Source organism: Ictidomys tridecemlineatus, chromosome 5 (assembly GCF_052094955.1).
Source record: "Ictidomys tridecemlineatus isolate mIctTri1 chromosome 5, mIctTri1.hap1, whole genome shotgun sequence".
Classification (NCBI taxonomy): domain Eukaryota; kingdom Metazoa; phylum Chordata; class Mammalia; order Rodentia; family Sciuridae; genus Ictidomys; species Ictidomys tridecemlineatus.
Genome location: NC_135481.1, coordinates 193,508,925 through 193,535,590, shown reverse-complemented (window position 1 = coordinate 193,535,590; position 26,666 = coordinate 193,508,925). Strand labels below are relative to the sequence as shown.

The following is a 26,666-nucleotide window of genomic DNA, read 5'->3' as shown; positions in this document are numbered from 1 at the left end:
CTCTGCTATTCCAGGGCTGCTCAACAGCTGAGGGCCACTCCTGAGGGGCAGACAGGGCTCTCTGGGTCAGAGGCTCCCTCCCAGCTCCGCCCCTGCCTGGCTGTGGGTCAGGCTCAGCTCCCCTCCTGTCAAACCCCATGATGACATCACGCACAGGCATTCAGTCGGTGCTCAATGGACGAGCGAAGGGGTCTTCCGGCCTAGCTCCAGGCCCTCCTCACATCCACATCCACTGCAGGCACATCCTGGGTCCCCAGGGCCAGCACAGGGTGTGAAGCAGCAAGTGTTTAATGAACATTCTGTGGGGTCAGCCTCTCCTGGGAGAAAAGGAGGCACAGAGAGGCCAGGTCACTAGGCCAAGGCCACACAGCCTCTCTGCTCACTTGGAGTCAGAGCTGGAACTGGGGCCTCAGCCCAGCCCAGCCCTGTCCCTTCGTACAGGAAGCCTGCTGTCCCCTCTTCTTGGCCGCACACCGCCCAGGCTTCTCCAGCCTGGCAGGGCAGGCCCAGGGACCCCCTCCCGGTCACTCTTCCATGTACCTCCTCTCCCCCTGCTGGGGTGACAAACAAAACCCGCAGCCCTCAGGCCTCATCTGGCTTCAGACACGTTCCATGCACCTGCGTTCTGAGCTTCTCGTGATTCTGAATCCTTTACCAACATTTAAAAAGTAGAGATGCCACATACAACCCAGAGAGTGCAGCTCCTTCTGGACCCTTGTGGCCCGAGCGCCCAGGCCGGCTTCTCCTCTGGCAGCCGGCCACTCCGTCCTGGGCCCTCTGGCCTCCACCTGGCCTCCTCCAGCCCTCGGCCTGCACTGGGGCCTCCTCGGGTAAAGCGCCTCATGAGCAGGCTGCCCTCCTGGTCCATCTGCAGCCGGGCACTGCCAGGAAAGCCAGGAGGTCCGGGCTGGAGCTGGGCCGTGGGTCTGTGGTAGGCAGAGCAGTGGGCCTCAAAGATGCCTCGTCCTGGTCCCGGGGGCCTGTGGGCACATCGCCGCACTGTCAGGACGACAGGTGTGATGACGTCAAGGACCCTGGGCGGAGAGGCGTGGTCACCTGGTGGGCCTCGCAGGGAGCCAGCCCAGAGCACCCGGCCTCTCACATCTGGAAAAGGGAGGCGCTCCCCGGGCCCAGAGGGACCCCACCTGCCCCCCACACCTGGGCGTTAGCCTGCGGAGAGCCACGGGGTCTGACGCTCGTCATCCTCGGGGCTCAGGGCTGGTCGCCATGGAGACCAAGCCGGAGCAGGCGCCCAGGGTCTGCGGGAACGCCTCATCCTGTCCTCTCCCTGTCCACACCCCCTGTATCACTACCTCCCTCTCCCTTCTGCCTCAACTAAGGACAGTGACAGCCATCTCACACGTGCACCGTGGAGTCACTCGGTGCTCACCGCGACCCTCTCGGTCCCCAATACCTTTCAGACAGGGAAACCGAGGCCCAGAGGAGGAAGTCACCCATGTCCCTGGAAGAACCGTAGCTAAGCTCCAAGTCGGATGGAGCGACTGAGCCCAGCGGCCGCGCACTGACCTCTGGGCTGTGCGGTCACCACGGCTAATCAGACGGGGAGCCTCCCCGAGGCCCAGATCTGGCCCGAGACTCCTCACACAGCCTCCTCTGGGGCCGCTCCCGTCCCAGGTGTGATCCTCGACCTCCGGGCCCCCCCGGGCGTGGGTTCCAGAAACCCTCCCGGGCATGCTCAGCCCCGGGCACGCTCAGCCCCGGGCACCAGGTTCCAGAGGAACAGAGATCCCTCCGCTGTCCCCAGATCTCAGACACGGGAAAGCGCAGCGTCACAGCAGGGGGGGCGGTCAGAGGAGGCTCCCGAGGAGGGTCCCCCGTCGAGGCCCAGGAAGAGTGGACGTCAGCCTGGCCCAGGGCAGGCGGGGGGCTCCCTGTGGGGGGTGGCAGCCCGGGAAGCTGTGGGCAGAGGGAGTCCGTGGGCTCAGGAACTGGACGTGCCACGTGGCCAGGAAGGAGGAGGACCAGGCCAAGAGATCGTCCACCTGCGGCGGCAGCGGGCACCGACGCTGCCTGTGGGGGCCTCGGCGTCCTGAGGACCCACCGGTGCACACGACGGTGCCAGGCGTCAGAGGGGACAGGGGAAGGGTCTTGTTGCCACTGGGGTCACCCAGCCACCCGCCCCTCCCCTTCTGGGAGCTCCTCCTGCGGGTCATCTCGCGGGTGTGGGCCAGAAGGCCCAGGGGTCCCCAGGTGCCAGGCAGCCCCTGCCTCGAGGACTGTGTGCCACCAGGCGGCAGCTCCGCCCACCAGGACCTGGAACTGCAGACAAGCGCCGTCCAGCCTCCCGGCTGCAGGCCAGCTGCCCAGCGGCCTGTCCTCCCCTCGACCACTGAGCTGCCCACCAACACAAGCTGTGACCACAGGAGGTGCGCCTGGAGTCCCTATCAATGAGAAGGCCGAGGTCTGTGAGCACAAACATCAGGGACACCGCCCCCAGGCTCCCAGCGCCCTGCTGGGACGTACAGGGTGGGGAGTGGGGGGAGCAGGTAATGAGCCATCTGCACGTCTGCGCTCTGTCCCTGGTAGACGTCAACTCAACCACAACCACCACCTTAGGAAATATCTGTCCGTTTCCCAGTGAGAGAAACAAGGCTCAGAAAGGGGAGAGATTTTCCCAGAGTCACACAGCCGGGAACCGTCCAAGCCGGGACTGGAACCCACACTCTTCACCTCCCTGGAGATCTGCTCAGGTGTGGGCCCCAGTCCATCCACCGTCTGGCCTCGCCAGCATCGAGTCTGGGAAGCTCCCGTGTCTGTGGCGGGGGGTGCTGGTGCCTGGGAGCCTGGTCCATTCCCAGGAGGCCTCAGGCAGCTGAGCTCTGGCCTCTCCAGCAACCTCGGACAGGGGAGGCCAAGTGCACGGTCATCCTGGCCAGGGCCGATGGGAACAGGACGTCCCGCTCCTCCTCCTGGCCGGGCCACTGAGCTATTTTGGGGCATATTTATTGATGGGACCTGGGTGCCCGGCTGGACTCCTGACTCCAGGGAGGCCCCGGGCTTCTGGGGAGCAAGCCCCGTCCGTCTCCTGCCTACACCCCGGGCCCAGGGTGCAGCCTGGGCTGCCTGGCCCCAGAAGGCAGGGTCCCCACGGGCGTGGAAGGGTGCTGGGCTTCACACAGAGCACGAGTCCCCGATTCTAGAGCGAGGTCGGTTCACAGCTTCAAAGACACGATCAGGGCCAAGGTCAGGCCTGGCTCCAGCCGTGGCCCCGGGCGCACCCGCCAGGCCAGTCAAGCCCGGGCGCGGGCTCCCTCTGTCAACGCCCCTCACTCCGAGGAGGAAGCTTAAACGGGCCTCGGCTCTAGTCGGGCTCCCGGCTGGTGACCAACGACCAATCACGACTTTACGATAATGACTGACGGTGACATTGAGTGGGAGGGCCACCTGTGCCGGGCGGGCCTCGTCACATCCCACAACCATCCCAGGAGGCAGGAGAGCCACCGTCCACCCGTCCCACCATCATCCCTGCCCGCCAGTGGGAAAGCGAGGTCCAGAAAGCCGGGGACGGCCCAGGTCACAGCCGGTTGTGGCAGAAGGGTCCGCCCTTGAGCTGAGGCCCCAGGGGGGACAGGAGCAGGAGCCACGGCCCCACGTCCCCTCCCAAGAGCACTGGCCCTGCCCCCACTCAGGTCCACAGCAGACCCTGTGCACCTCTGCCACCAGGTCCCAGGAGGGGCCTCCGGACAGCCCTAGGGATAGGAATCCAGGGAGCACAGGGGTCGCGCCTCCCGGGCACAAAAGACCCCAGAATCTGGGCCAGGTCTCAGGGGCTGCGGGCTGGGCCTGGGGCGGAGCTGGGCAGGGTCCTCGCTGAGAGCTGAAAGGACTGCACCTGCTCACGGCCGGAGCCCTGAGGGTGCAGGGAGCCTCCTTCAGCCCAGAGCAGCCTCTGAGATGGGCCTCGACCTTCCAGCCTCCCTAACTGCCTCCGGGGAGACACCAGGCTGGCTGTGCGGGGCAGGGTTTGTCCCAGCACCCGCAAAGGAAAAAGAGACCCCTCCAAGGACCGCGCAGGCCTCTGCCCTGCGTCCCTGCCCACCTCACCCCCACAGCCCGTGCCCTGACCTGGGGCTGTGCCCCCCAGAGACCTGGCTGCTGCGGGGACTGCCCAGCGCCCAGGCTGCCCCGGGCCCCCCAGGCCCTCCCTGCACCCAGAGCCCCTCCTGCCACGTCCCTCCAGGACCCGCCTGCCCTCTTCCCACCCGCAGGGGCTCCGCTCCACACCTGTGCCACCTGGCTCCTTTCCACCCCACCCTGAGCGCCACTGGGTGACAAGTGACAGCTGCCCTCTGCACCGCGGGTTCTCACCGTGGATTCCAGCCCCCTCGGGTGGACACGTCTGGGGGAAGATCGGCCCTGTGCCGGCTCCTGCAGCCGTGTTGTCCTGCCCAGCCACTGACCGCCGTGGCCAGCCCTGGCCCTGCCTTAGGCGCCACTCCCCAGGGACCGTGTGCAGGACAGCGGGACAGTGGGCATCCGTGTGGACACCGCCCACTGTCCATGCGGCACCTGGCATCCCTGGACCCTGGCACCCAACCCCCTGTGGACGCCAAGGGCCCACTGTACACCCAAGTACACCAAGGTCCCTGTCACCACCTTCACAGCCACCAGCACAGTGCAGATGCCACGGTCCTCACCTGCCTGGGCCCATGACAACTGGCTCTTCCTGCCTGTGTCCTGGCCTCCCGCTCTGCACCGCTGCGGCCACACGCTGGAGGAGACGCCTTAGGAGACAAACTGAGCCGCGCCCTGGTGACTGCGAGGCTCGGGAGGCTGAGGCAGGAGGATCTTGAGTTCAAAGCCTCAGCAACTCAGTGAGAGCCTGTCTCTACGCAAAACACAAATAGGGCTGGTGGCCCAGTGGTCCGTTGTCCCTGAGTTCAACCCCTGGTGCCAAAACAAACAACAAGCAAAACCTCTGCACAGGGCCTGGGATTGTGGCTCAGCGGTAGAGCGCTCGCCTAGCACGACCCGGGTTCCATCCTCAGCACCACATAAAAATAAAGGCTTTGTGCTGTGTCCATCTACACCTAAATAAATAAATAAATAATGTTAAAAAAACAAAAAACCCAAGTCTGTTGAGAGCCACCGCCCGTCGGAATGGCCCCTGGCATTTTGCCAGAAGTAATGGTTGAGCCATTAGGATGATGCTGGATTGACTCAATTGTATATAGACCCCTGCTGTCCGCCTAGGGCGCCCGCTACTTGGAGTTCTCCCGGAAACTTCCTGGGGAGTTCGTGTTGGTTGGGAAAGTTCCAGTGGAGGGAGTTCCGGCGGGTGGTGTGCCGGAGAGGAGCTGCGTGGGTGGTGTTGGGGAGAGTTCCCGGGAGTGTGCGTGGAGTGCTGTTGGAGTTCAGGCAATAAAGTTTCCTGTTTGAACATACAAGTGCTTTGTGGCTGCTCGGTGTTTTGTGCCCAGCCAGACTGCGGCACAAGTCATCTCACAACCCCACCTCTCTTCAAATAAAAATCCTCCTCCTCACCATGTGCCGGAAGATCTTGGGTAATCTGACCCTGGCCCACCCCCTCTACACTTCTCCTTCCCATTCCCTCTGCTTGAACCTCCTCCTGCCAGGTGCCTGGCCCCTGTCCTCGCTCCATTCACATCGTGTCCTCAGAGAGCCTTCCAGGACCTGCCCATCCCGAGCACTGGGCGCCCTGGCCATCTTCTCTCTCCTGGGCTTTGACCCCGTGGCGGTGGCTGTCTGGCATGTGGCACACGCAGCAGTTTGTTTTGAGCTGGCTCTTGACGGGTCCCGGAGTCTTGTGTCACTCATCCCTGATGTGGACACCCACCAGGGCTGGCTTCCAGGGCCTGTGTGGCTTCCTGTGTGTGTGCGCGGGGCCGGGAAGCCCTGTGGGCTGTGCAGGGGGCGTGGTCCAGTGTGACAGGGTGTGAGCCTGTCAATCACCACAGCAGCCCAGACACCAGCCAGTCAGAAAGTGGGCGTGGCCAGCGGCTGCCGCCTTGGCAACACTCTGATTTATTTATTCAAGTTCCAATGACTTCACCTTCAGGAGGCCGCGGGACACTGGTCTGCGACTTTGAGAACCGGGGAGCCAGACGTGGCGGTCACCGGCCCAGGGGCCAGGGAGGGGACCTCGCTCACCTGTCCCTGGCACAGCGGAAGGGGCCGCGCTGGGTGCCCGTGACGGCAGGAGCAGCCGGTCCCAGGCCACGGTCCCAGGCCACCCCGGCTCTGGGGTTGCGGCCGGCCACCCCCAGGGGCTCTGGGGCTGTTTCCGACCTTTTCTAAAGTCCGTTACCAGCGACGGCAACAGCAGCCACCTGCCGTCCCCTGCCACCTGCCCAAGTCGGCGCCTTTGAATCTTTTCCCACAAAATCCCAGCAGCCGGGCCCCAGCTTCTCGGGCTTCAGGCTGAGGCAGGGCCGCGCCCCGGAGGTGCCCCGTCCCTGTCCCCGAGCCTCCCCCTGCAGCCTCCCCGGGGCCCGCCTCGCCAGTCTCCAGACCCTCCGCCCCGGGGACGGGCGGTGGTGAGGGCCGCCTTGGCCCCACTCGGGCTGGTGACTCTCGCAGCAGGCTGGGGGCCCTTGGGGACAGGCCCCGGGGGCGGTCGGCCCCTCTGCTGTGCAGGGCCTGGAGCTTGGCCGGTGTTTACCGTCCAGTGGATCCGAACCGTGGGCCTCGCAGGGCAGCGGCCCGGGACCGTGGTGGAGGGTGGCCCAGGCCAAGGCCAGGGTTAAAAATACCCGGCGGCAGCCGCAGAGCGGGGCCTGGGCCGCGGGAGGTCAGCGGAGTCTGTCAACAGAGTCAGGTGACCCACGTGCCTCACACAGAGGGTCAAGCTCAGGGCAGGGACCCGTGGCCGCTGTCAAGTCTGCAGCTGGGGCTCCTGGTGTCGAGGACGTGGCTGTGGCACGCTGTGGGCTCCCTGTGGCCCAGGCCACCGGGGCCACCTGAAAAACAGCCCTCGGTGTCCATCCCGGGCGGCCAGCTGGGGGCTGGGCGGGAGGGAGCCGGCAGGGGCCCAGCGCCCACTGGGTGCGGCAGGGGCACAAGTCACCAGCCCCATGTGGCCCCCGGGGACGTCACCTCGGGTGGGGAAACCGAGACTGGGGAGTGACGTCACGGGCTTGGTGTCCTGGTACCTGGTGACGATGCTGCTGTTCGACTCCTGAGAAGCCACAAGAAGGGGACTTGGGCTCCCTCTGCTGGGTCTCGGGACCCTGGACGTGTTGTGGCCTCAGCTCCTGGCCTCGACCCCGATGGGACTCTCCCCTCGCCCGGCCGTCCCCAGGCTGTCCCCACGGGCAGCTCCGTCCTGGCAGAGGCTCAGGCGGGAACGTCCAGCTCCCCCTCCCTCTCACTGAGGTCCATCCCGACTGCCCCTGGCAGGACTCAGTCCTCTCAGACACCTGGCGGGCAGGAGCCTCCTTCCAGCCTCCAGCCCCACCCTCGCTGGCCAGTCCACCACGCGGGCTTCAGCGCCTCGGGAGATGGACACTGCCCCTCGTGTTTACCCATCTCCACATGGAGGGGGTGACCGTGGTGACCGAAACGCTGGCCCCTGCCCCATGGAGCCGCCACCGCAGAACGGCAGAGGGTGGAGGGGACGCGGGGCAGGTTGTGTCTCCTGCCACATGTGCCCAGGCGAAAGGTGGATCAGGGGAGGGCCAGGGTGTGGGAGAGGGCACCGTCGCCTCCTGAGCACTCTTGGGTACAGACTCAGATTCCTGGAGGAAGGGCAGGGAAATCAGCAAGTGCAAAGGCCCTGAGGCTGGACTGTGTCTGGCTCGTGGGCAGATGACAGGTGTGACTGGAGCAGTGTGAGTGAGGGGCAAGGGAGGAGCAGATGGCACAGAGCCTGGCACAGCGTGGGAAGGACCAGGACCCTGAGGTAGGTGAGAGCCATAGAGGGTTCTGGGCAGAGGAGGGCACGAGCTGACTGTTCTGAGAGAACCCCTATGGCCGCTCCTGACCGCCCAGCTCTCGAGGCCAGGCTGGGCTTGAGGGGCCGAGGTGGGCCTGGGTCCCACGTGGCAGGGACTGTCCCTCTGTGAGCACCTGCCGTGCCCAGGTCTGCGCCCACGCCCCCTCCGGTCTGCAGGCCAGCGGAAGGTGCCTCAGACAGGACACCGACGTCACCCTGCCGTGTCACCCTGCCGTGCATGTGAGCGCCCTGAGCTGGGCCCAGACCCCGCTGAGCTGGGCGCCCACCTCCTGTCCCTGTGGGGAGGGTGGCCGGCGGCCTCGGGCTCTGCCGCTCAGGGTCTGTGGGGAGCAGCCACACTGGTGGGCCGACCCTGGGCTGGGGCCGGCCCCGGTGACGTGGAGTGCTGGGGACCACGCGGGGCACGTGTCTCCTGCTCACTCAAGGGCACAGCTGGGCGTGGAGGGAGGTGGGGCCGCAGGAGGGGCCGTCTGGGAGGACAGGGGACGCAGCTCAGGGGCAGTGGCCTGGCCTCCGGGGCCTCAGCTCCACCTCTGACGCGGAGGCCGTCACAGGGAGGAGGGTGGGCGCCCAGGGCTCACTCCGTCTCCCGTGGGCTCCTCAGGAGGAGCACGAGGAGCTCAGGGGTCCATTCCTGGTCCCCAAAAGACCAGAGGCCGAGGACCCTGTGCCCAGCAGGATTCGCACTCAGCCCTCAGCCGCAGGCCACGACCTGCAACCGGAGCGCCAGGCGTGGGAGTGGCCGCACAGCACCGCGCTGGCCCCACCCCCAGCTGCTCCGCTGGACCACCCTGTGGACACGGGCGGCTTCCCAGCTGGACCCGCGGAGACCTCCCGGAGGACCCCGGTTCCACTCCCTCCTTTGGTCCCAGGCGCCCAGGGGCCACCTTCCCTCCCCGCCTCCCTCTGGGAGGGTCCTGCATGGCCTCCGCGGCCTCGGGCCACGGGCCAGGGGACCAGCTGGGCAGAGTCTGGCCAGGTTATCGGGTTTCGTGGTCAGCCACCTTCGCCCCGACCAGTGCTCTCTCCAAAACAGAACGTCCAGTCACCGCCTGTCCCGTGCTCAGAGTCCCCGTGCCCTGACCTCGCTTCCTGCCCACCCGCCCGGGGCTTTCCCGGGTCCTTGCCTGTCGCTGACTCTCATGAAGAGGAGCAGCGCCAAAGGGGGCAGAGCATGAGAAAGGGGAGGCCAAGGCCACGAGAGGGCGGGGGACGGTCAGATCCTGGAGAAGACAAGAGGGAGGCGCAGAGAGAACAGTGACAGAGCCGCAAAGGGAGAGAGACGGAGGTGGGAGAGACGGAGACTGGGAGAGACAGAGGCTGGGAGAGAGACAGAGGCTGGGAGAGACGGAGGCTGGGAGAGACGGAGGCTGGGAGAGAGACAGAGGCTGGGAGAGACGGAGGCTGGGAGAGATATGGAGATAGGAGAGCCCCAGGCCCCCGCTCTGCCCCTCCCCTGCTGCTCCACCCACCCGACGCGCCTGCCCCGGGAGCTCCTGCTCCCCTCCTCCCCCAGGAAGCCCCCGGCCTCCCCTCCACGCCCAGGTGGCACCTGCGTCTGTGCCCTGGCTCCCGTGTGGGCTGTCTCCTCCACGGGATGTGGGTCCCCTGAGAGCAGGGACTGGCCCCGTCCTGTCCCCCACACCCAGCACAGGTGGACACACAGTAGGTGACAACACACACTGGTCGCCTGGCCCCTGGCCCCTCCCTGGAGGCCTGCCCTGTCTTGCCAGCGAGGTGGGCTGGGCTTCTGCGGGGCACAGAGCAGGTGCCCAGCGGGTGGCTGGCGAGTGAGCAGGGGAGCCCCGTGGCCCTGGGTTCTAATCCCAGGGCCCGCTGCCCCGCGTGGCCCTGCAGTCAAGCCCCAGGTCCTGCCAGGCCCTGAGGGACGCCCTCTGCAGCCTCGACCCCCCCTGCCTCCAGGAGGCCAGCATGGGGTGCCGTTGGCCACCCCCACAGTCCAGTCTTCAGGGCCGCGTCCTCCTGTGGCAGCGTGACCAACCGATGGCGAGTTTGCACAAACAGCCCCAATGTCACTGGCAGACCTTGGTCACTGGGGGACAGTCTCCAAGGCTCCGCCGGCAGCTGCCCCGTCCCTGCCTGAGTCAGGGTCCTGGCTGCCGCCCCTCCCCCTGGGGCGGGTGTCGGGCCCCAGAGTGGCCTCTTCTGCAAGAAGGAGCCGCAGGCCCTGCTGGTCCTCGGGCTCTGGCAGGCCCGCTCTGGTCCCCGGGCCCCTTCCCAGGCCGGCTCTGTGTCACCCTGGCTGTGGCTGGCCACCTCGGCTGGAATCCCCCCCACACACACATTGGCTTCGCTTGGGGTCAGAGGTCAGGGTCCTTCTCCTGTGCATCACCCGGGAGGACCCGGCTCCAGGGGCCTGTGAGCTGCACTCAGTGACTTCGTGCTGCTGCGCGTGCGTGCGCGGGTCAGTGCGTGTGCACCTGTGTGCCGCGCGCAGATTAGTGCATGTGCATTAGTGCAAGTGCGTTAGTGCAAGTGCGCGTGGTCAGCAGGTTCCCGCTCACTCCCGCCCTGTGGCGTCCCCCGTGACCGCCAGCGCCTCCTCGGGACCCCAGCTCACGGTCCCCTCCTCCCCTTGTCCCTGGGTCCCTCAGTGCACAGTCACCCTCCCACCCACGGACACCCCCAGCTTCCTCGGCGCCCAGCCACGTGCTGGCCTCAGGAACCAGAAGCAGGTGGGCCGTGTCCCTGACCCGGTGGGAGAGGCAGCAGGACGGCGGTGGGCGGAGCCACTTGTCCTCGGCTCCACGCGATTCCTGGGGCCTCCATTCCTGGGGCCTCCGCGGTCCAGGCGACGTCAGACTCGGGAGCAAAGGAAAGGAGACAGGGTCCTGTGCCCTGTCCCTAGCAAGGGGGACGGGAGTCCGCGTGACCAAGCCCTCTGCCCGTTGGCTGGTGTGACCCACAGGCCTGGGGCCTGGGGACAGCGCGATATGGAATAGGGGCCTTGGTCACCTGGAGCACATGCTGCCACCAAGACAGGGTACAGGTGGGGCTTCCGGCATGTTCCATGGTGCTGGGCACACAGGGCGCCTGGGTCGCTGGGCTGGGAGCCTTCGCAGGCCCGGCGGAGGTCCCCAGGGCCCGCCTGTACCCAGCTGTTTGTTCAGTATTTAGTGTGACAGGGGGCCGTGGGGACAGGCAGCGTCTCCACGGCTCTGTGGCTGGGGCGCAGCCCAGGGCTCGAAGCCCGAGTTAGGCACACGGTGGGTGAGGCTGGGTGCGGGCGGAGGCCGGGCACCCGGAGTCGCCAGAGCTGCGGGCTCAGCAGCTGGCAATCCAATGCCAGGACGGTGACCCTGGGCCCTGCGACAGGGGCCGGTGCCACCCTATTCCAGTACAAATCGGAGGCACGAGGAGGTCAGGGCGCTGAGCCCAGGTCACAGAGCCCGGAGGCGGAAGGGCCGAGGTCTGTTTGGCTCCAGAACCAGGCTGGCCCACCGGGCCTCGCGCTCCCCAGGGACGAGGCCGAGGCCCAGGAAGGGCCCTGGAGGCGGCGGAGGAGCAGGAGCCGCGGCCCCGGAAAGGCGCATGCGCGCTGCAGGGTCCCGAGCGGGGCTGCCCCGGGCACCCGAGGGTCAGCGGCTTCCCTGGCCCCACCCGCATCGCGACAAGCCACGGGCCTCCAGGTGCTGCTGAAGGTGCCCCGGGAGGCGAAGTGGCACCTCAGGGCCTCCCCCCAGGGCTCAGCTCAGTGCAGCTTGCCGTGAACCAGTCCTGTCCCCTCCTCCCTGGGAGGGGACGCCGGGGGCATCCCAGGGCCCAGGAGACAGAGGGAGAGGTCTGTGGCTTGCAAAGCTTGAGCCCGGGGACCGTCCCAAGTTCCACTTTTCCACGTCGCTTCCCGTGAGCTCGGGGACGTCTCTTCATCTGCAGTCACGTGGTCTGTGGCTGAGGTCACCTGGCTGCGCGGTGCCAGGGGCGCCCCTCTGAGGACACCAACTGTCGCCCACGTGGGTCGCGGGATCCGCCCAAAGGAAATGGGTTTCCCCATCACTACAGAATCCTCTTGGGTATTGGCCTCTTCTGTCCACACCCCTGTGTTTCCCCGATTCTTGGACCTCTCCCTCTTCCTTAATAATAGAAACCCCAAGCTTTGGCAGGGCCTCCCCCGACCCATCCATGCCAAAAAAAGGGGGGGGGGGACTTTCCTTCCCAGCCTCTCTTGCAGCTAGGTGTGCCCACTGACTAAGTTCTGGCCAGTGAATGTAAATAACTTCCAAATGGTGTCCCTAGAGAGGAGGTGCCTCCTTTTCTTCCCATCCTCCCCATTGGCTGGAATGCAGATGTGATGGCCACAACCCAGGTGGCCATCTTGGGCCAATGTGGGGCAACCCCGAACAGGAACTGGGAATCCTGATGAATCTTTGAAGCCACTTCCACAATTTGTTGGGGTAAAAGAGAAACAGTCTTCTCTTTCATTTGGGATTTGTCATTCCGTCCTTCCTGACTCAAAGACAAAACTCATCCTAACCTTGCACCAGGAGTGGGTGAAGGAATCTGGTATTTGCGCTCCTGTCCCCACTGGCTGGGCATCTGGGGGTCCCCACTTCTCAAGCCTCTCTCTGACTCTGCTGTGAACCTCTGTGTCACCATCTGTGATTGTTCCCTAGTACAGAATCCCAGAAGGCAGCTCTGGGTTCAAACCTCTCGCGCCCGTCACCCCCTGCCCCAGCGGCTCGGCTGGCACAGGTGTCCCTCCCTGGCGGGGAGGCCCGTTCTGGAGCCGGGACAAAGGTCCAACATTCGAACTCATGTCGTCCAGGACCCAGAACGAGTCAGAGGCCGCCTGCTGGAGAGTTCCCACATCAAGACCACGGCGAGAAGCTGTCCTTCACGTGGCTGCTGTCAGACCGGGGCTCGGGCTCCAGGGACAGAACCCGCCACTCTGTCCAGCTGACACGGGGCCTGGTCGTGGTCTCTGGGTGGCTGGTGGACCCCGAGCGAGGCCTGGGGGCTGGGACTGCAGACTCCCCAGGCAGAGCGGGGCCTGGGCCTGGGGCAGCCGCCTGGGGAGTCCCCCTGGAGGGGCTCCTTCTGCCCTGGGGACCGCCCGCCACCCGCTCTGGGGCCTCCAGCAGGACGCGCACCACGGCCTCCGGGAGGCTGCCAGGCGAGTCTCTGGCCTCTTCCCTGGGGGCAGCGCTGGGCGGCAGGAAGTCCCCGTCGGGGTGAGGACCAGGGCGGGCGGCGGGCAGTGGGGTGGAGGCAGAGGCCCGGCGGGGCCCGCAGGAGCGCCAACGGGCTCTGACCCGGCCACCTCCTGTCCCGCTCCACAGCAAGGAAACAAGAAGAAATCCAGGTGACAAGGGTGTCACTCCTGCCTGGGTCCCCTGAAGGCCAGGACCCAGGTCTGCCCACCAGGTCCAGTCTCACCGCACCACAGAGACCAAGGTCCAGGCAAAGGTCATTACAAGGACGGACCTGCAGCCCTAGCCACTCTCGCCTGGACAGGCCCTGGCATGCAGTAGGTGCTCAATAGATAAACCCTGGAGGAATGAATAATGACGTGGGCCTCGTTAATCCCGTGTCGGGCTGGGGCTGTGGTAGGAAGAACAGACCAGGTCCCTCCCTCAGATGGACGGACACTCAGGAGAAAGTCCAGGAGTCTGAGCCCAGGGCGACGCCACACCCCACGAGGTAGCACAGCCCCGGGGGGTGGGGAGCATTTTATGAAGACGCGGAAACCGGGTGACTCAGAGATGCTGATTTGGACAAATGGTTGAGCTGTTGTCTCTGGGACGGTGACATCTGAGCAGGGACCTAACGTCAGTAGCAGACGGAGCCCAGCAAATCTCCCCGGGAAGCATATTCTAGGCAAGGGAGCAGCCAGTGCAAAGGCCCGGGGGTAGGACTGACCTTGGTGCGCCAGGTGGCCAGCGAGGGCGGCGGGAACCTACGGAGCCCTTCACTGGTGGAAGGAGGGGTGCGGAGGGGCGAGTTCTTCTCTCTTAAGTGTCTCTGGAAAAACAGGACGTGAGGGACAGGGGATCCTGACCTGTCCCAGAACACAACGGGCCATGTATCCAGTGAGGGTCAGGCTGAAAGTGGGCGTCCAGAGGGCCAGGCTCGGGGTCCCGTGGCTCTGCCCACAGACCTGCGCCCGGGAAAGTGCTGCGCGCCCCGGGCAGGGGCCATGCTGGCCCCCCTGGGCAGACCTGGTGGCGGCACCGCAGGCTCCCTGTGTGCAGCCCAGGGGCCGGAGCTGCCGCAGGAGGGAGGCGCTCGCCAGGGGCCTTCTGGAGGCTCCTGGGGATCCCGGCCTCGCCCTCCTGGGGGGAGGCCGCAGCAGGGCTCCGTGTGGAGGTGACGGCCGCTCCTCGGGGACCCCGCCTGCCCTTGGCCGCCTCCCGTGGGCCCGCAGACTGGCTGGGCTCTGCCCCTCCACCGTCCCCCTCGACAGGGAGGACCCCGCGGCCCCTGGTCCCACAGCTGGGCTCCGGGGTCTGTGTGACCCTGAAGCCTGTCCCCTAGGGAGCCACCCTGCCTTGGAGTCGAGGGGAACAAACCAACCGAACAGGAAATGTCACATTTTTGACCCACTTGTGTGACCTGGGATGGGGCCTGAGCGGGCACCTGGAGGCTTTTTGCTGGCTGCAGGTGGGGCCTTCTGCCCAGTGTCCCTGGGGCACCCCTGCCCACCAGGGCCAGCCACGTGCCCATCACGGTGACACCCAGCAGCCCCCAACTCTGCCCACCCCCGTGTGAGGACGCTGGGCTGGGCTGCTGTGTGGACCGCTGTCCCTGCAGACCTGAGAAGAAAGGGCCTCCACGGCCTCGTTTTTTCAGGGATAGGAGGAGGCTCAGAGAGGCTGAGTGACTTGTCCAAGGTCACACAGCAGGACTCCATGCTGCCATGTCAGCCTCTGGAACCCGGTGGGGCCTGGGACCTGTGGGGCCAAGGGAGGGAAGGGAGAAGGTGCGCGGCCCCCGGCCTGGGCTCACCAGCCCCTCTCAGGCCAGCCGAGGCCTGGCCAGGAGGACAGAAGCCCGCGCTGTGCTTGAGGCTGGGCGGGCGGCCACGGCTGTGGGCTGTGGGGACGGGAGGCTGAGCACGCCCTCCGCCTGCCTGGCAGCAGCCGGTGGCCGCCCGCCAGGCCCTGCCTGACGTCAGGGTCTGACCAGGGACATAATGTGCTGGCGCTGGGACAGGGCTGGCTGCAGAGGCAGAGGTGGGGCCGTGAGAGGGAGCTGGCGGAGGAGGGGAGAGAGGCCGAGGGGGACAGGGAGCAGGACGGGGTGGACAGGAAATGGGGAAACAGATGGAGGGAGAGGGAAGTGGAGGGGGAGCGGAGGAGCAGGAGGAGCAGGGAGAGGTGCCGAGGAGCGGGGACAGGAGGCGGAGGCGGGGACTCAGGGGACATGGCCAGGGTCCGCTGTGCCCTCTGACCCATTGGCCACCCTGGGAGCAGTGGGGGTCCTGCCGGAGGGTCTCCCTCACCTGGGGGGGCACAGAGCCCAGCTTCGTGGGGGTCCATCCATATGAAGTGCTTGGCAGAGCCCTGCACGTAGTAAATGCTCAATAAATTGGAGGTGAGAATTAAGAGGGGCTGGGGGGAGGACAGGAAGCCCAGAGGGGGGCAGAGGTGAGAGCGGCCCCCTCCCAGCAGCGGGAGACTCACCCCCACCCCCGTGTGACTCAAGCACACAGACCTTGGCCTGCCCTGGCCTCTCCTGGGGCCCAGCCCCCTGTATATGGGCTCAAGAGGGCCACGATCCCAGGGCCATCACGTCAGCAAAGCCAAGCAAGGCCAGGCCTGGTCACTTCTGGCCTTCCACCCCATAATTCCTCACGCAGCTTAATTATGACATGGTCCAGCAGGGCTGAGCGATCAGGCCAGCCACTGTCCTGCGTGGGGGCAGCTGGGCTCCTGTGCCCTCCATGGACGCAGGGTGCACCCCAAGACCCCCGCCATGCTGACAAAGGCAAAGCCCCTCTCTCCTGCTCCCACCTCCCCCAGAAGTCTTGGTCATCCTGAGCCGCGCCTTGAAATCCCCCTGTGCTGGGCACTTGCTATGGCCTTGAAATCCCCCTGTGCTGGGCACTTGCTATGGCCTTGAAGTCCCCCTGTGCTGGGCACTTGCTATGTCCTAAGCGCTGCGCAGATTCGCCCAGGAGCCTGGTTATTCCACGTCACAGGTGAAGAAGGTGAGGCCCTGGGCCACTCAGTGGGACAGTGGGTGCCGTCTCCTGTGCAGGCCAGGCTGTGCCAGGTGATAGGTTCCCAATTAGCTCCTTCAACACCAGGGTCATCCTGAAGCCACGGTCCTCAACGGGAGCAACTGGCCTCCAGGAGCCCACTCGCTCTGTCTGGGACATTCAGAGATGTCACTCTGTCACCTGGTGGGAAGAGGCCCGGGATGCTGTCCACACCCTGCGGTACATGGACGCCCCACGGTGATCTGTCCCCAAGTGCCAACGTGCGGGGCCAAGGACCCCGGGGGAGGGACGTCCGCTCTGACTTCCTCGTTCCCAGGGGTGGGAGGCGGGGTGCAGAGGGGTGCGGCTGCCTGGGAGGCCGCCTCCACGCGCTGTCCTCCACCAGGCCCGCTGCCTCCTGACGACATGGCCACTGCCTCGCCCCGGGCCCGCGGGTCCCTGCTGGCCGGGTGCCCCCCGTCCCCATGCGGAGCCCTGTGCGCCCCTGAAGACGCAGCCCTGTCGGGCTGGGGAGAGGCCGGGCCAGGGTCACGTGGGAACCGGGGGTGCTGCGTGAACAGGTCGCATGCGCAACGGCACCAGGGCCATCTGGAGCCGGCCACGTGAGCGCCCCAGAGCACGTGTCTTCTGAGCAATACCATGCGCCCGGGTCCCCAGTGCCCAAGCCACAGCGGCGAGTCCGCCCAGGGGCCGTGGGCCGTGGACAAGATGGTTTCAGAGGGACCGAGGCGACTGTGCGGAGGGGCGGGCCCTCCTAGAGGGGGGACCCAGGACCTGGAGCGGGAAGGCAGCAGGGTGGCCGCCCCGGGCAGGGGGCGATGGTGCTGCGCGTCTGGCGGCTCCTCGGCTTCCCAGTTGTCGGCAGAGGAAGGACCCGGGAAGGACCCCGGGAAGGACCCCCGGGAAGGACCCTGGGAAGGACCCGGTCCTGGCGGTTCCTAGCCCCGGGCGGTGGCCTGGTCGCGGGGTGCCCCTCCTCCTGTGCTGAGTGAGCAGCGCAAGGGAGCTGCTGTCCACAGGAAGATGGCCAGAGAAGGCCTGAAGGAGGTGGCGTGCTTGGTCACATAGTCCCCAACTGTCGGCCCAGGGTTTGAACCCAGAACTCACTCCAAAGTGCACACCAAGTAGATCACCTTCTCCTAACAGCGGACACGCCTGCATTCCAGAACCTTCTGCTCTGTGGGACGTGCTCTGTCCTTGGAGAGGGTCAGACATTCTAAACAGCACGGAAGGAAGCTGGACGGAAGCTGCAGGACGGCTGCCCAGGGAAACTAGTGGGAAACGGAGGTTCAGACAGGTTAGGGTCTTCCCCAGGCTGCACAGCGCCCCGCAGCAGAGATGGGATTCAGCCCTGGCTGGATCCTTTCCCAGAACCAAGACCCTGGGCCTGAGAGGCAGAGCCTGCGGAGGTGGCAGGGCCCAGGGTCGGTGGAGCCTGAGCAAACCCAGCTGCACCTCACGCTGCGCGCATCTGAGAGGCAGCTCAGGGTTGGCATCCGGGCCCCCAGAGTCCAAGGCCAGCCCCGCGCTCCTGTGCCGGGCGCACTCAGGCAAGAGGCGGGCCTCCCCTCTCTGACCCAGGGCTCCTCTGAAAGGGCCAAGTAGAATTCTGCAGAGTTTAAAAAGCTCTGAGTATTATAAAATAAGAATGTGCAGTGTGTCCGCTCGCTGGCCTAGCAGAGTGCACAGATCGGGCGTATAAATGTAGTCACAATAAAATATGATGAACAATTTGAAAAATTCAACAATAAACAAAAGAGTTTATTTTTCTCTTGAGTGAATGAAGCCCAGGTGTAGACAGCGTAGGGAGTTTGGCAAGTGCACAAAGCCCTTTGTGTCTCAGCTCCTTCTTGTACACTACTCTGCCTTTCCTAGGGGCTGACCCTCCTTCTCATGATCCAAGATGGAGGCCATTGCACCAGCCTTCACATCTGCCTTGCACATGGCAGGATAGTAAAGAAAGACGAGGAGTGAAGGGCAGCTAAATCTCCAGGAAGGATTTCAGAAATCGCCACCAATTTCCCACTTCAACGCGATGGCCAGAACTCAGGCATGTGGCTGCACCTACCTGCGAGGGAAGCTGGGGAAAGCTGTACTTATTCAGCACAGTCACAGACTCAGCTGAAAGTCACTCAAAGATTTGAAAGTAAACAAGATAATTTCAGATCGCGCTGGTGACACATTGTGGAGGAACAAAATGGGGTCACCTGCTGGAGGATGGGGTGGGGAAAGCATCTCAGGGAGACATAAATGACAAGAAGGCCTCATGGGACAAGCATTCGGGCACCCGGAACAGAGATGGTGCTGCCCTGAGGCAGGAACACGCCCAGTGGCTGAGAAACCCGAAAGGAGGCCACAGAGGCTGGAGCCAGGAGAGACAGGGACACTGGAAGGAAATGAGGTCAGGCAGGGCTGGGTCCCCGGGGCTCTGCAGGGGACGGGAGCTGGGGTCCACTCCATGAACGGTGAGGGGTGGCTGAGAGGGGGAGGCGCCAGGAGGTTCGCCTGGAGCCTGCGAGGACTCCGCTCCTTCCTCCCTTGGTGGCTCCCTCAAGGTGGGCAGGGCCCACTGCGCGGTGCCAGGAGCTGGGCTGAGGGGCGGCCCCAGGAAGAGGGGAGCCAGCGCCGACCCAGGGAGGGGAGGGGGCGCCAGGGGCAGGACCGCGGAGCTTCCTGCTGTGGGTGGACCATCAGGACGCTGGCCCTGTGAAGGCTGGGAAGAGGGCGACCAGGTGGCCGGGACAGCTCGGGGCAGGCCCGCGGGCGGGCGGCCGAGGACAGCGCAGGGACGGCCGCCCAGAGTCTCCCAGGCCCCGCGGAGGCGCAGGAGGGCGGGGCGGCCACCAGGAGGAAGGGCCACCAGGAGGGAGGGCCACCAGGAGGGAGGGCCACCAGGAGGGAGGGCCGCGGGATGATTTACTCAGAGCTTGACCCCAAATCCCTGGGAGGGGCCGCGGCGGGTCCTTGACAGGCAGGGACCCAGCTCCCCCAGAGGGTGTTTACAGCGGGGACAAGGACTTCTGCCTTCCTGCGGTGGCCTGTGCTGCCGGGCTGTGCCTGCCCCAGACCCCGTGACTCAGCCCGCTGGCCCCGCCCCGCCCCGCTGGCCCCGCCCCGCCCCGCTGGCCCCGCCCGCCGGCCCCGCCCGCCGGCCCCGCCCCTACCGGATGGCCCCGCCCCTACCTCTGGCCCCGCCTCGCCCCGCCGGCCCCGCCCCACCCGCTGGCCCCGCCCCTACCTCTGGCCCCGCCCCTGCCGGATGGCCCCGCCCCACCAGGTCTCAGAGCTGCAGGATCCTGGCCGGGAGCGCCCAGGTCCCCGTGAGTCCCGCGCATTTCACGAGGCGGGAACAATGGGCGCGAAAGTCAGGGCGGGAAGCAAGGCCGGGAGGCCCTCCTTCCCGGAGGCTCCCCCCGTCCCAGCTCTCCTGAATCCTGGCCCTAAACCTGACACCATTTAATTGAAGAAGGAAAAAAAGGAGGAGGGAGGAGGGACCCGCTGTCCCTGGGCTTCTGCTCCATGCCCCTGAAAGCTCTGGGAAACAGAGAGGCTGTGCCACCCAGCGTCACACAGCAGTTACCTGGCAGAGGTGAACTGAGCCCGGCCCGGCTGTACCCGTCCCCATGGGGGATCTGTCCCCGAGGTCCCTCCAGCCTCCTCCGCTTCGGGCGGACACAGCCTCCTCTTCCGCAGCAGAGGTCCCCCGCCGCCCGTGGACCCCACCCCCCCGCGACCCTGAGGCCCACGGTGCCTGAGTGACCTGGGGACAGCTGAGGGTGGGAGGAGCCAAGGGCTTTCCAGTGGCCCGCTCCCCCCCTCCCTGCTGCCTGGCTGGTCCTGAGCCGCAGGTGCCACTCGTCACCCACACGCTGCAGCTCTGCTGGGGACAGAGCCCCGGGGCGTCTCGCTGTCCAGAGGGAACCCGCGGCTGGTCCGGGGTCAGGGTTCCTGCCTCCGGGGGCCTGGGCCACTCCTGGTCTCGCTCCCCTGAACCTGACCCTCGCGCAGCCTCCTGCCTGGGGCCGGAGAGTGTGGGCTTAGCAGGGGTCAGGGAGGACGTCCAGTGCCGCTGGAATCCCACCGGCGGCCAGCGGTTCCCCGTGGGCCGTGGGGGCCCTGCGCTGCTTCGGGGACACTCTCTACTGAAACATTGTCGCTGGGATCCTGGTGACCTGGGCGTCCCGAGCTCTGCCTGGCGCCCTGGCTAGGGACCCCGGAGCGGGCCTCCTGGGCTTGCCCTTGAAGCCAAGTTCCTCCCGGCTGGGGGGGTCATGGACAGTCACCTGAGTCCCCGGGGCTCAGAGGTCCACAGTGAGGACCACCGCTGAGGCTGGCCGGGCCGAGCAGGCGGGAAGCTTAGGGGCGCAGGCCGGGCCTCCCTAGCGCCCCCTCTTCCTGGGGGAAGACCGAGCTCCACGTGACGCCTCCGGAGGTGCACAGGTTGGCGACTGATCCACGCGTGTGCGCATGTGGGAGCGCTCCGGGGCCTGGTTTATTAACATCGTTAGGAACCGTCCAAATGCACCTGCGCAGCTGGGACTCCCGGTTTGTGGGCTGTCCGTCTAGAGCCCCAGGAAGGACAGTGCCCAGCTGTGGCCTGCTGGCCCGGATTATGCTATGAATCAATGTTTGTTGATAGACCAAGTGACTGTCAGCAGGCACTGGAAATCCCCAGCGCACACCGCCCTCCCCCAGCGCCCCGTCTGGCGGCTGCAGTTGTACTCGCCCTCCCCGGGCCTCCAGGCCACTCACCTTCACAGGTTCTTAAACTCCTGGAGCCCAGCCTGTGCCCCCCACGCGGAGCTGTTCTCTTTATCTTTATTTTTCCATTTGTTCCTTTTTTAAAATTTTTGTTTATTATTAGTTGTTCAAAGCATCACAAAGCTCTTGACACTCCATTTGTTCTTTTCAGTTTTTAAAAATCTATTCATGTGTTGTCTACCAGAAATATATACAGCTATCGTTTGTCAATTAAAGGAAAACTCAGGTTGGAGATGGTGGCACCCACCTGTCATCCCAGCCACTCTGGAGGCTGAGGCAGGAGGACTGCAAGTTTGAGGCCAGCCTCAGCAATTTAGTGAGACCCTGTCTCAAATTGAAGTTCAGCAGCCGAACCTCGGGTGGGGCCCGGGTGCCGGGCCAGGATGGGCCCCTGGGGATGCTGGTCCCCTGGCCCTGCGCTGGGTGATGGAGGAAGGGGGAAGGCCGTGGGCCAGAGCACCCGGGCTCTTCTCCCTGCTGCACGGAAAGAGCTGCCTGGGCCGGGGGCCGGAACCCACCACAAACCCCAAGACTCAACTCGGGCTCCGGCTCGCGGGCCGCTGGGACTGACCCTCTCTGGGCTCCTCGGGGGAGTTTTGGGGCACCACCTCGGGCAGGAGAAGGGTCAGGGTGTTGGGGCCACACGGAGGCGACATGCTTAATGCTGTGGACCCAGCAGTGGCCACTAACGCTCTCGATCCACACCAGCTTCCCCAACTGGTCACACTGTTGCTGTTTTGTTGTCTGCCACTTGCTGGCTGGGTGACCCTGGGCAAGTTGGGAAACCACTTGGAGCCTCAGTCTCTTCTTCTTTAACACCGAGTGCTGATAGCACAGCCGTGCTAGATGTGAGTCAACACGTGGTGCAGAGCAGAAGTAGCCCCACTTCTGTTGGGGGGTCCCTGAGAGCCATTATCTGTCCCAGACAATGCTTCCAGCACCTTCTATGGATTCATTCACTTAATCCTTACAAATATTATGGTCATTTCCCAGGTAAGGACCTCAGGAGCACCGGGGGCAGCCATGCTCTGCCCAGCCCCAAGAGGGCGCCAATCACACAGACCATGACAACCGCTGCCCTGAAGCTGTGACACACAGAGAGGTTAAGTAATGCACCCAAGGACACACAGCGTGGCAGAACTGGGAGTGGACCCCGGCAGCTGGTTTCCAAGCTGGACTCCCCTCTGGGTCAACCCCAGCCCCCCTCCCGGTGGCCCTCGAGATGGAGGATTTCTGGGATGTCGAGACGGGGTTGGCTGGAGCAGATCTGCGTTCCTCTTTATCCTCAGGCCTCCGGCTCTTCTAACTGAGTCAGAGCGAGGCCCGAGCGTCTGGCCTGCTGTGCACACTGCGGTCTCACGCAGGGACACCAGGCCTCGGAGGCTGACGCTCAGAAGGCCAGGAGGGGACACAGCCGGGGGACACAGCCGGGGACACTGGGGAGGGAGTCTGGAAAACATCAATGAAGTCGGCTTTTTTTCTCTTTTTTTTGGTGCTGAAGGTCGCGAGTTCTACTTAAAAGAAAAAAATCAGCTCTGTCTCTCTTGCTGTCACATTTCATGGGCCACCAAGGCTGCTGCCGCCCAGGGCGCCTCCCCAGCCCTGGCGAGTCCCCGACGGCCCGGCCCAGGGCAGCTGCCGGTGACTCAGGCGGGAAGAGGATTCTCTGGAAGTTCCCGGTGAGAAAGGGAATCTGAGCTCTGTGCGCAGGGCCCGGGAGGAGCCCGGGTGACGCTGGCTTGTGTCAGCGCACCCCTGGGGGCAGCGGGCACCTCGGTGTGCCCTCTCCTGCCCGGGCCTGCGGAGGGCGGGGCCTCCACACCCTGCACCGAGGCTGGCAGATGGAGGCTGGTGGATCGAGGCTGGCGGATGGAGGCCGTGCATCTGGGAGGAGGCCGCCCTGGGCTCGGGATAAACAGGGCAGGACCTGAGGAGCCAACACCCGGCTCCAGGACTGTCCCTGAGCTCCCTGCTCCAGGTGGTCACCCCAGCCCGGCCACAGGAGGCTCAGGGCAGAGAAGCAGCACAGGGAGGGGCTGGTTCAGTGGCTGCTGTCCCCTGAGCCTGGCCACATCGTCCCCATCTTCTGGTTCTCCGTTGGGAGCAGCCCTCCCCCTCCCCCGCTGTCACTCCCTGTGGTTCCAAGGGAAGGGCCCTCTCCCCAGCCTGGCTGGTGAGTCCCCAGGCCGGGCCCGTGGGCATCTTCCAGGACCCTGGGCCTCAGGGACAACTTCTGGGCTGGCCCGTGACCCAAGTCAGGCCGATCCGAGTTAGCCCCAGACCTCTGAGGACTAGGTAGAAAGCCAGCCTTTGTCCTGTTGGCTGATCCCACAGGATGGAAGCCCAGGATTCAGGGAACTGTCTTGCCACCATGTGGGTGACGTTTGGAGACACAGAGGAAAGCTGAGCTCAGAGCTGGAGAAAGTGCGAATCCTAAATAGCAGGTGCACCTGGATCCAGCCACTCCTGAAGCTAAACGCATCTCAAGACTTCGCTTCCTTAAACCAATGTTTAAATAGGTCACCACCTTCCCCTCAGGCCCACTGGTGGGATTTGCCTCTGACGCTTTCAACCACAGACTCTGACTGCACGGGGGACGGCAGCGCTACCCCCTGTCGGCAGGTGACTGCTGGGACAAAGCAGCTCTCCAGGCAAGGTCCAGGCACAAGGTTCCATCCCACAAAGTTCCCACAGCCACGGCCGCTCGCTGGGCCATCTGCGCACCGAGCCTGGGCCCGGCCGGGTCACCCTCACGGCAGCAGCCAGTCCCGCTGCCGACTGGACAGAGCGAGACGGGGCCCAGGAAGGCCCCGCGGCAGTGAGACAGCCGCCTCCTCTGCGGGGGCTTCACGGTGGCCCCAGTGTGTGCTGCCACAGGTGGCGGCGGGTGGTGGGTCCCACACTCTCTCCTCCTCCAGGGCTGCCTCCCCACAGGGCCTCCGTGTCCAGGCCGCACTGTCCTGGAGGACTCTGCCCCAGGACCAGGCAGGAGGCCGGGCAGGCGAGGTGCTGGAGCCTGTGCTGGGTCCCCCTCGATTCCCGGTAAGTACCTTGAGCCCCAATGCCCAGGCTGGGCGCGCCCCCACCGGGGGACTGGCCGGACCCTGGACCCCACTGCCCGCCCTGCTCACTCTTTATTGTGAGACAGAGTCTGCTCAGTTGCCGAGGCTGACCTCCAACTTTTGATCCTCGTGCCTTAGCCTCCACCATGCCTCACCATGGAAGACTGGCTTCTGAGCGGGCTGTGGAAGGAGTAGCCACTGTGTTGGTGGCAAAGTCCACACAGATTGGGGACAGCCAGGCTCAAAGTTCTTGGAGGCCCCAGGCACCAGGACACACATGGTGCCCACATGTCCGTGAGTAGCCAGGAGGGGCACGAGGGCAGCTGAGAGCCAACGGCCAGGGGCCTGAGGACTTGAGGCGGTCAGCGGGGGTGTCCTGGAGGAAGGAACACTGGCCCATTTTTCTAGAACCTTCCTCCATCCAGAACAGCCCGGACACCTGCGGGGTCCCTCTTACTGACGCCGTCTGCCCAGAGACCCTCCGTCCTCGCCCGGCCACGCCCTGCCCTGTGCTGGGCCTCCCGCCGAGGCCGCTGCTTCCCTCCGTGGCTCTGGTCCTGCCTGGCCCTCGGGGACGGGGACGGCTGTGGCCTGTCTGGGGCGTCCCTGCCCGAGCACGGTCCTCACCAGGGCAGGGGTTTCCAGTCCCTGCCCCGCTCTGCCCATGGCACCCGAGAGTGGCTGGCGGCAGCAGGCGCCCAGTTAACATGGCCCAGAGAAGGTCCCCAGGGAACGAGGCGGGGGACCTGCTCCGCTAGGGGTGCGCAGGGTGACCCTCCCGGGGCCGGCCACTCACAGGGGACGAGGTTGTAAACAGCACAGGCCAAGCTCTGAGGAGGGGGGTGAAGTGGCCACACCTTCAGGATGGGACAGTGGAGGACACAGGCAGGACCTGGGCGAAGGTGAGCGGGGAGCACTGCAAGGGGGGGAGGGGGAGGAGGGGGGAGGGGGAGGGGAGGGGGAGGAGGGGAGAGGGGGAGGGGGAGGAGGGGAGAGGGGGAGGAGGGGAGAGGGAGAGGGGGAGGGAAGATGGGGGAGGAGTGATGGAGGGGGGAGGGGGAGGGGGAGGACCCTCACCCCCAGCCTCCTGGAGCCGGAGCTGGAGGTCCTGGGACACCTTGGGGACCTCCTGGGGTGGCTGGGGTGTGGCGGTCCCCTCTTCCTCCTCCGTCCTTCCCCGGGGGCTGAGTACCTTTGCTGCCTCCCAGGACCACAGGAGGCCAGAGCGAGGCCAGGGCTCCCTGCTCCTGGGCGGCGGGCGGCCCTGGCTGGCCTGGGCAGGGCCCGGGTTCCAGCTCCCGAGCTGAGGGTGCCCAGCCACCCGGGTCCCTGCACACGGAGGGGCCGGGGTCGGCGGCAGAGGAAGCCCCCGGGTGGCCAGAGTCACGAGCTGCTGACTCACCCGCAGGCCCGGGGTCCAGCCCCACCTCTGTCCACTTCCTCCCTTGGGCTGCTGCGGCCCAGGACAGCTGCTTCCTGAGTCCAGCGCTTCCACAGAGGCAGCGGCGGCCTGGCCCTGGATCTCCCCCATCTCCCATGTCGGCAGGCCCCAGCCACCGTCTCCGCGCTTTCTGACCGGGACAGCGTCCCCACGGCCTTTACAAAGAGGAGGTGACCAAGCGCAGTCCGGGGCTCCTGGGAAGGGGTGAGTCAGGGCCGGGGAGCCGGAGGCCCCCAGCCAGGAGTCGGCCCATCACACCTCTCCCCCAGCCCCCCGCTTGCAGCAAACTTGTTCACCGAAGCACTGACTCATGTGCAGCTTGTGGTCAGCTCTGACACTCAGCTCATTCTCTGCTCATCTTGTGCCCAGCGGGTGGCCTTTAATTAGGTGCTGTCAACTTCCTGTCTGTCCATGTTGTCTTTCCCCCTATTTTTCGCAGAGTATATGAAATCTAAAGATATGACAATGATGAGGATGGAAGGTAGAATTTGCTATAGTCTAAGTGTTTTAAGTGAATTATTATTTTAAAAAAAATCACCAAGTAACCCTCCTATTTCCTTTCTGTGGACAGGGAAAGTCAGGGTTGGAAAGTCGGATCACTTGCCAGGGCAACAGCGCTGGGGCTGTGTCTGGTGAAGCTGGAATACGACCAGCAATGTGGCTCCAAAGCATAAGGCCAGTGGGGTCCAGCAGGACAGCCCAGGGCCTCCACCCCAGCACCCCACCACACACCTGGAGATTGGAGACCTCGGGCTGCATTTGGCACTGCAGGCTGTTGAAAGGGACCCAGGCTCCTGGCAGGTCCCCCTCCACCACCTACAGTGAGTTAGCAACTCATCCCCGGGCTGGGCCTCACGTCACAGAAGGCTGCCACGGCTCACTCATCACCTCTTCACACAATCACGTCCAAAGAAGAAAGAGAAGAAAAGGGAGCAAAGACATTTCTCCTTGTTTGCTTTTTTCTTGTCAGAAAGGAAAGTCTTTCCAAGAAGCCCTGGCCGATGGCCAGGCTGTCCCCTGATTCTGACACCCCAGCTCCTTAACCTGACTGGCCTGGGCACCAACATTGGTTGGCAGGATCTCCGTAAGCGGCACGTGGATGTAGTTGTGTGTTTTTAGTGTTACAACCAGAGATATGGAAAATATGCTCCATGTGTGAAACAGGAATCGTAGTGCACTCTGCTGTCGCATGTAAATAAAAAATAATAAAGAAGGGAAAAAATAATTTTAGAGTTTAAGAATTTAAATGCATTTGAAAAAATAAAGCTAAATCACCAATCAGCA

At 65.0% G+C, this 26,666-nt stretch overlaps 1 protein-coding gene and 1 long non-coding RNA gene across 29 annotated transcripts in view; one reads left to right on the top strand and one right to left on the bottom strand.

Moving 5' to 3' along the window:
- LOC144378179 (uncharacterized) overlaps nucleotides 1–14,014 on the bottom strand; it is a 27,253-nt gene extending 13,239 nt beyond the window's left edge. The window contains exons 1-3 of the long non-coding RNA XR_013439840.1: nucleotides 9,489–14,014; nucleotides 4,659–9,159; nucleotides 155–317 (exon numbers count right to left, since the gene is read on the bottom strand). This is a non-coding gene — a long non-coding RNA (uncharacterized LOC144378179). The remainder of the gene's footprint in view (nucleotides 1–154; nucleotides 318–4,658; nucleotides 9,160–9,488) is intronic.
- LOC120886689 (uncharacterized) lies at nucleotides 9,133–26,666 on the top strand. 28 transcript variants are annotated; one of them, XR_013439839.1, is made up of 12 exons: nucleotides 9,145–9,224; nucleotides 11,834–13,070; nucleotides 13,237–16,106; nucleotides 16,206–17,415; nucleotides 17,994–18,519; nucleotides 21,873–22,558; nucleotides 23,214–23,323; nucleotides 23,418–23,530; nucleotides 23,798–23,921; nucleotides 24,080–24,843; nucleotides 25,350–25,586; nucleotides 25,954–26,666. XR_013439839.1 is itself a non-coding variant. In XM_078051933.1 (8 exons), exons 2-6 carry the CDS (start codon nucleotides 18,515–18,517, stop codon nucleotides 24,134–24,136), a joined length of 477 nt encoding a protein of 158 aa, XP_077908059.1. In that variant the 5' UTR covers nucleotides 17,284–17,415; nucleotides 17,994–18,514; the 3' UTR covers nucleotides 24,137–24,843; nucleotides 25,350–25,586; nucleotides 25,954–26,666. The 28 variants fall into 28 exon arrangements, 1 of the variants encoding a protein (XP_077908059.1); XR_013439838.1 differs by having other exon boundaries at nucleotides 9,144–9,224; nucleotides 23,214–23,921; nucleotides 24,080–24,235; nucleotides 24,740–24,843; nucleotides 25,363–25,586; XR_013439837.1 differs by having other exon boundaries at nucleotides 9,144–9,224; nucleotides 23,214–23,921; nucleotides 24,080–24,235; nucleotides 24,740–24,843.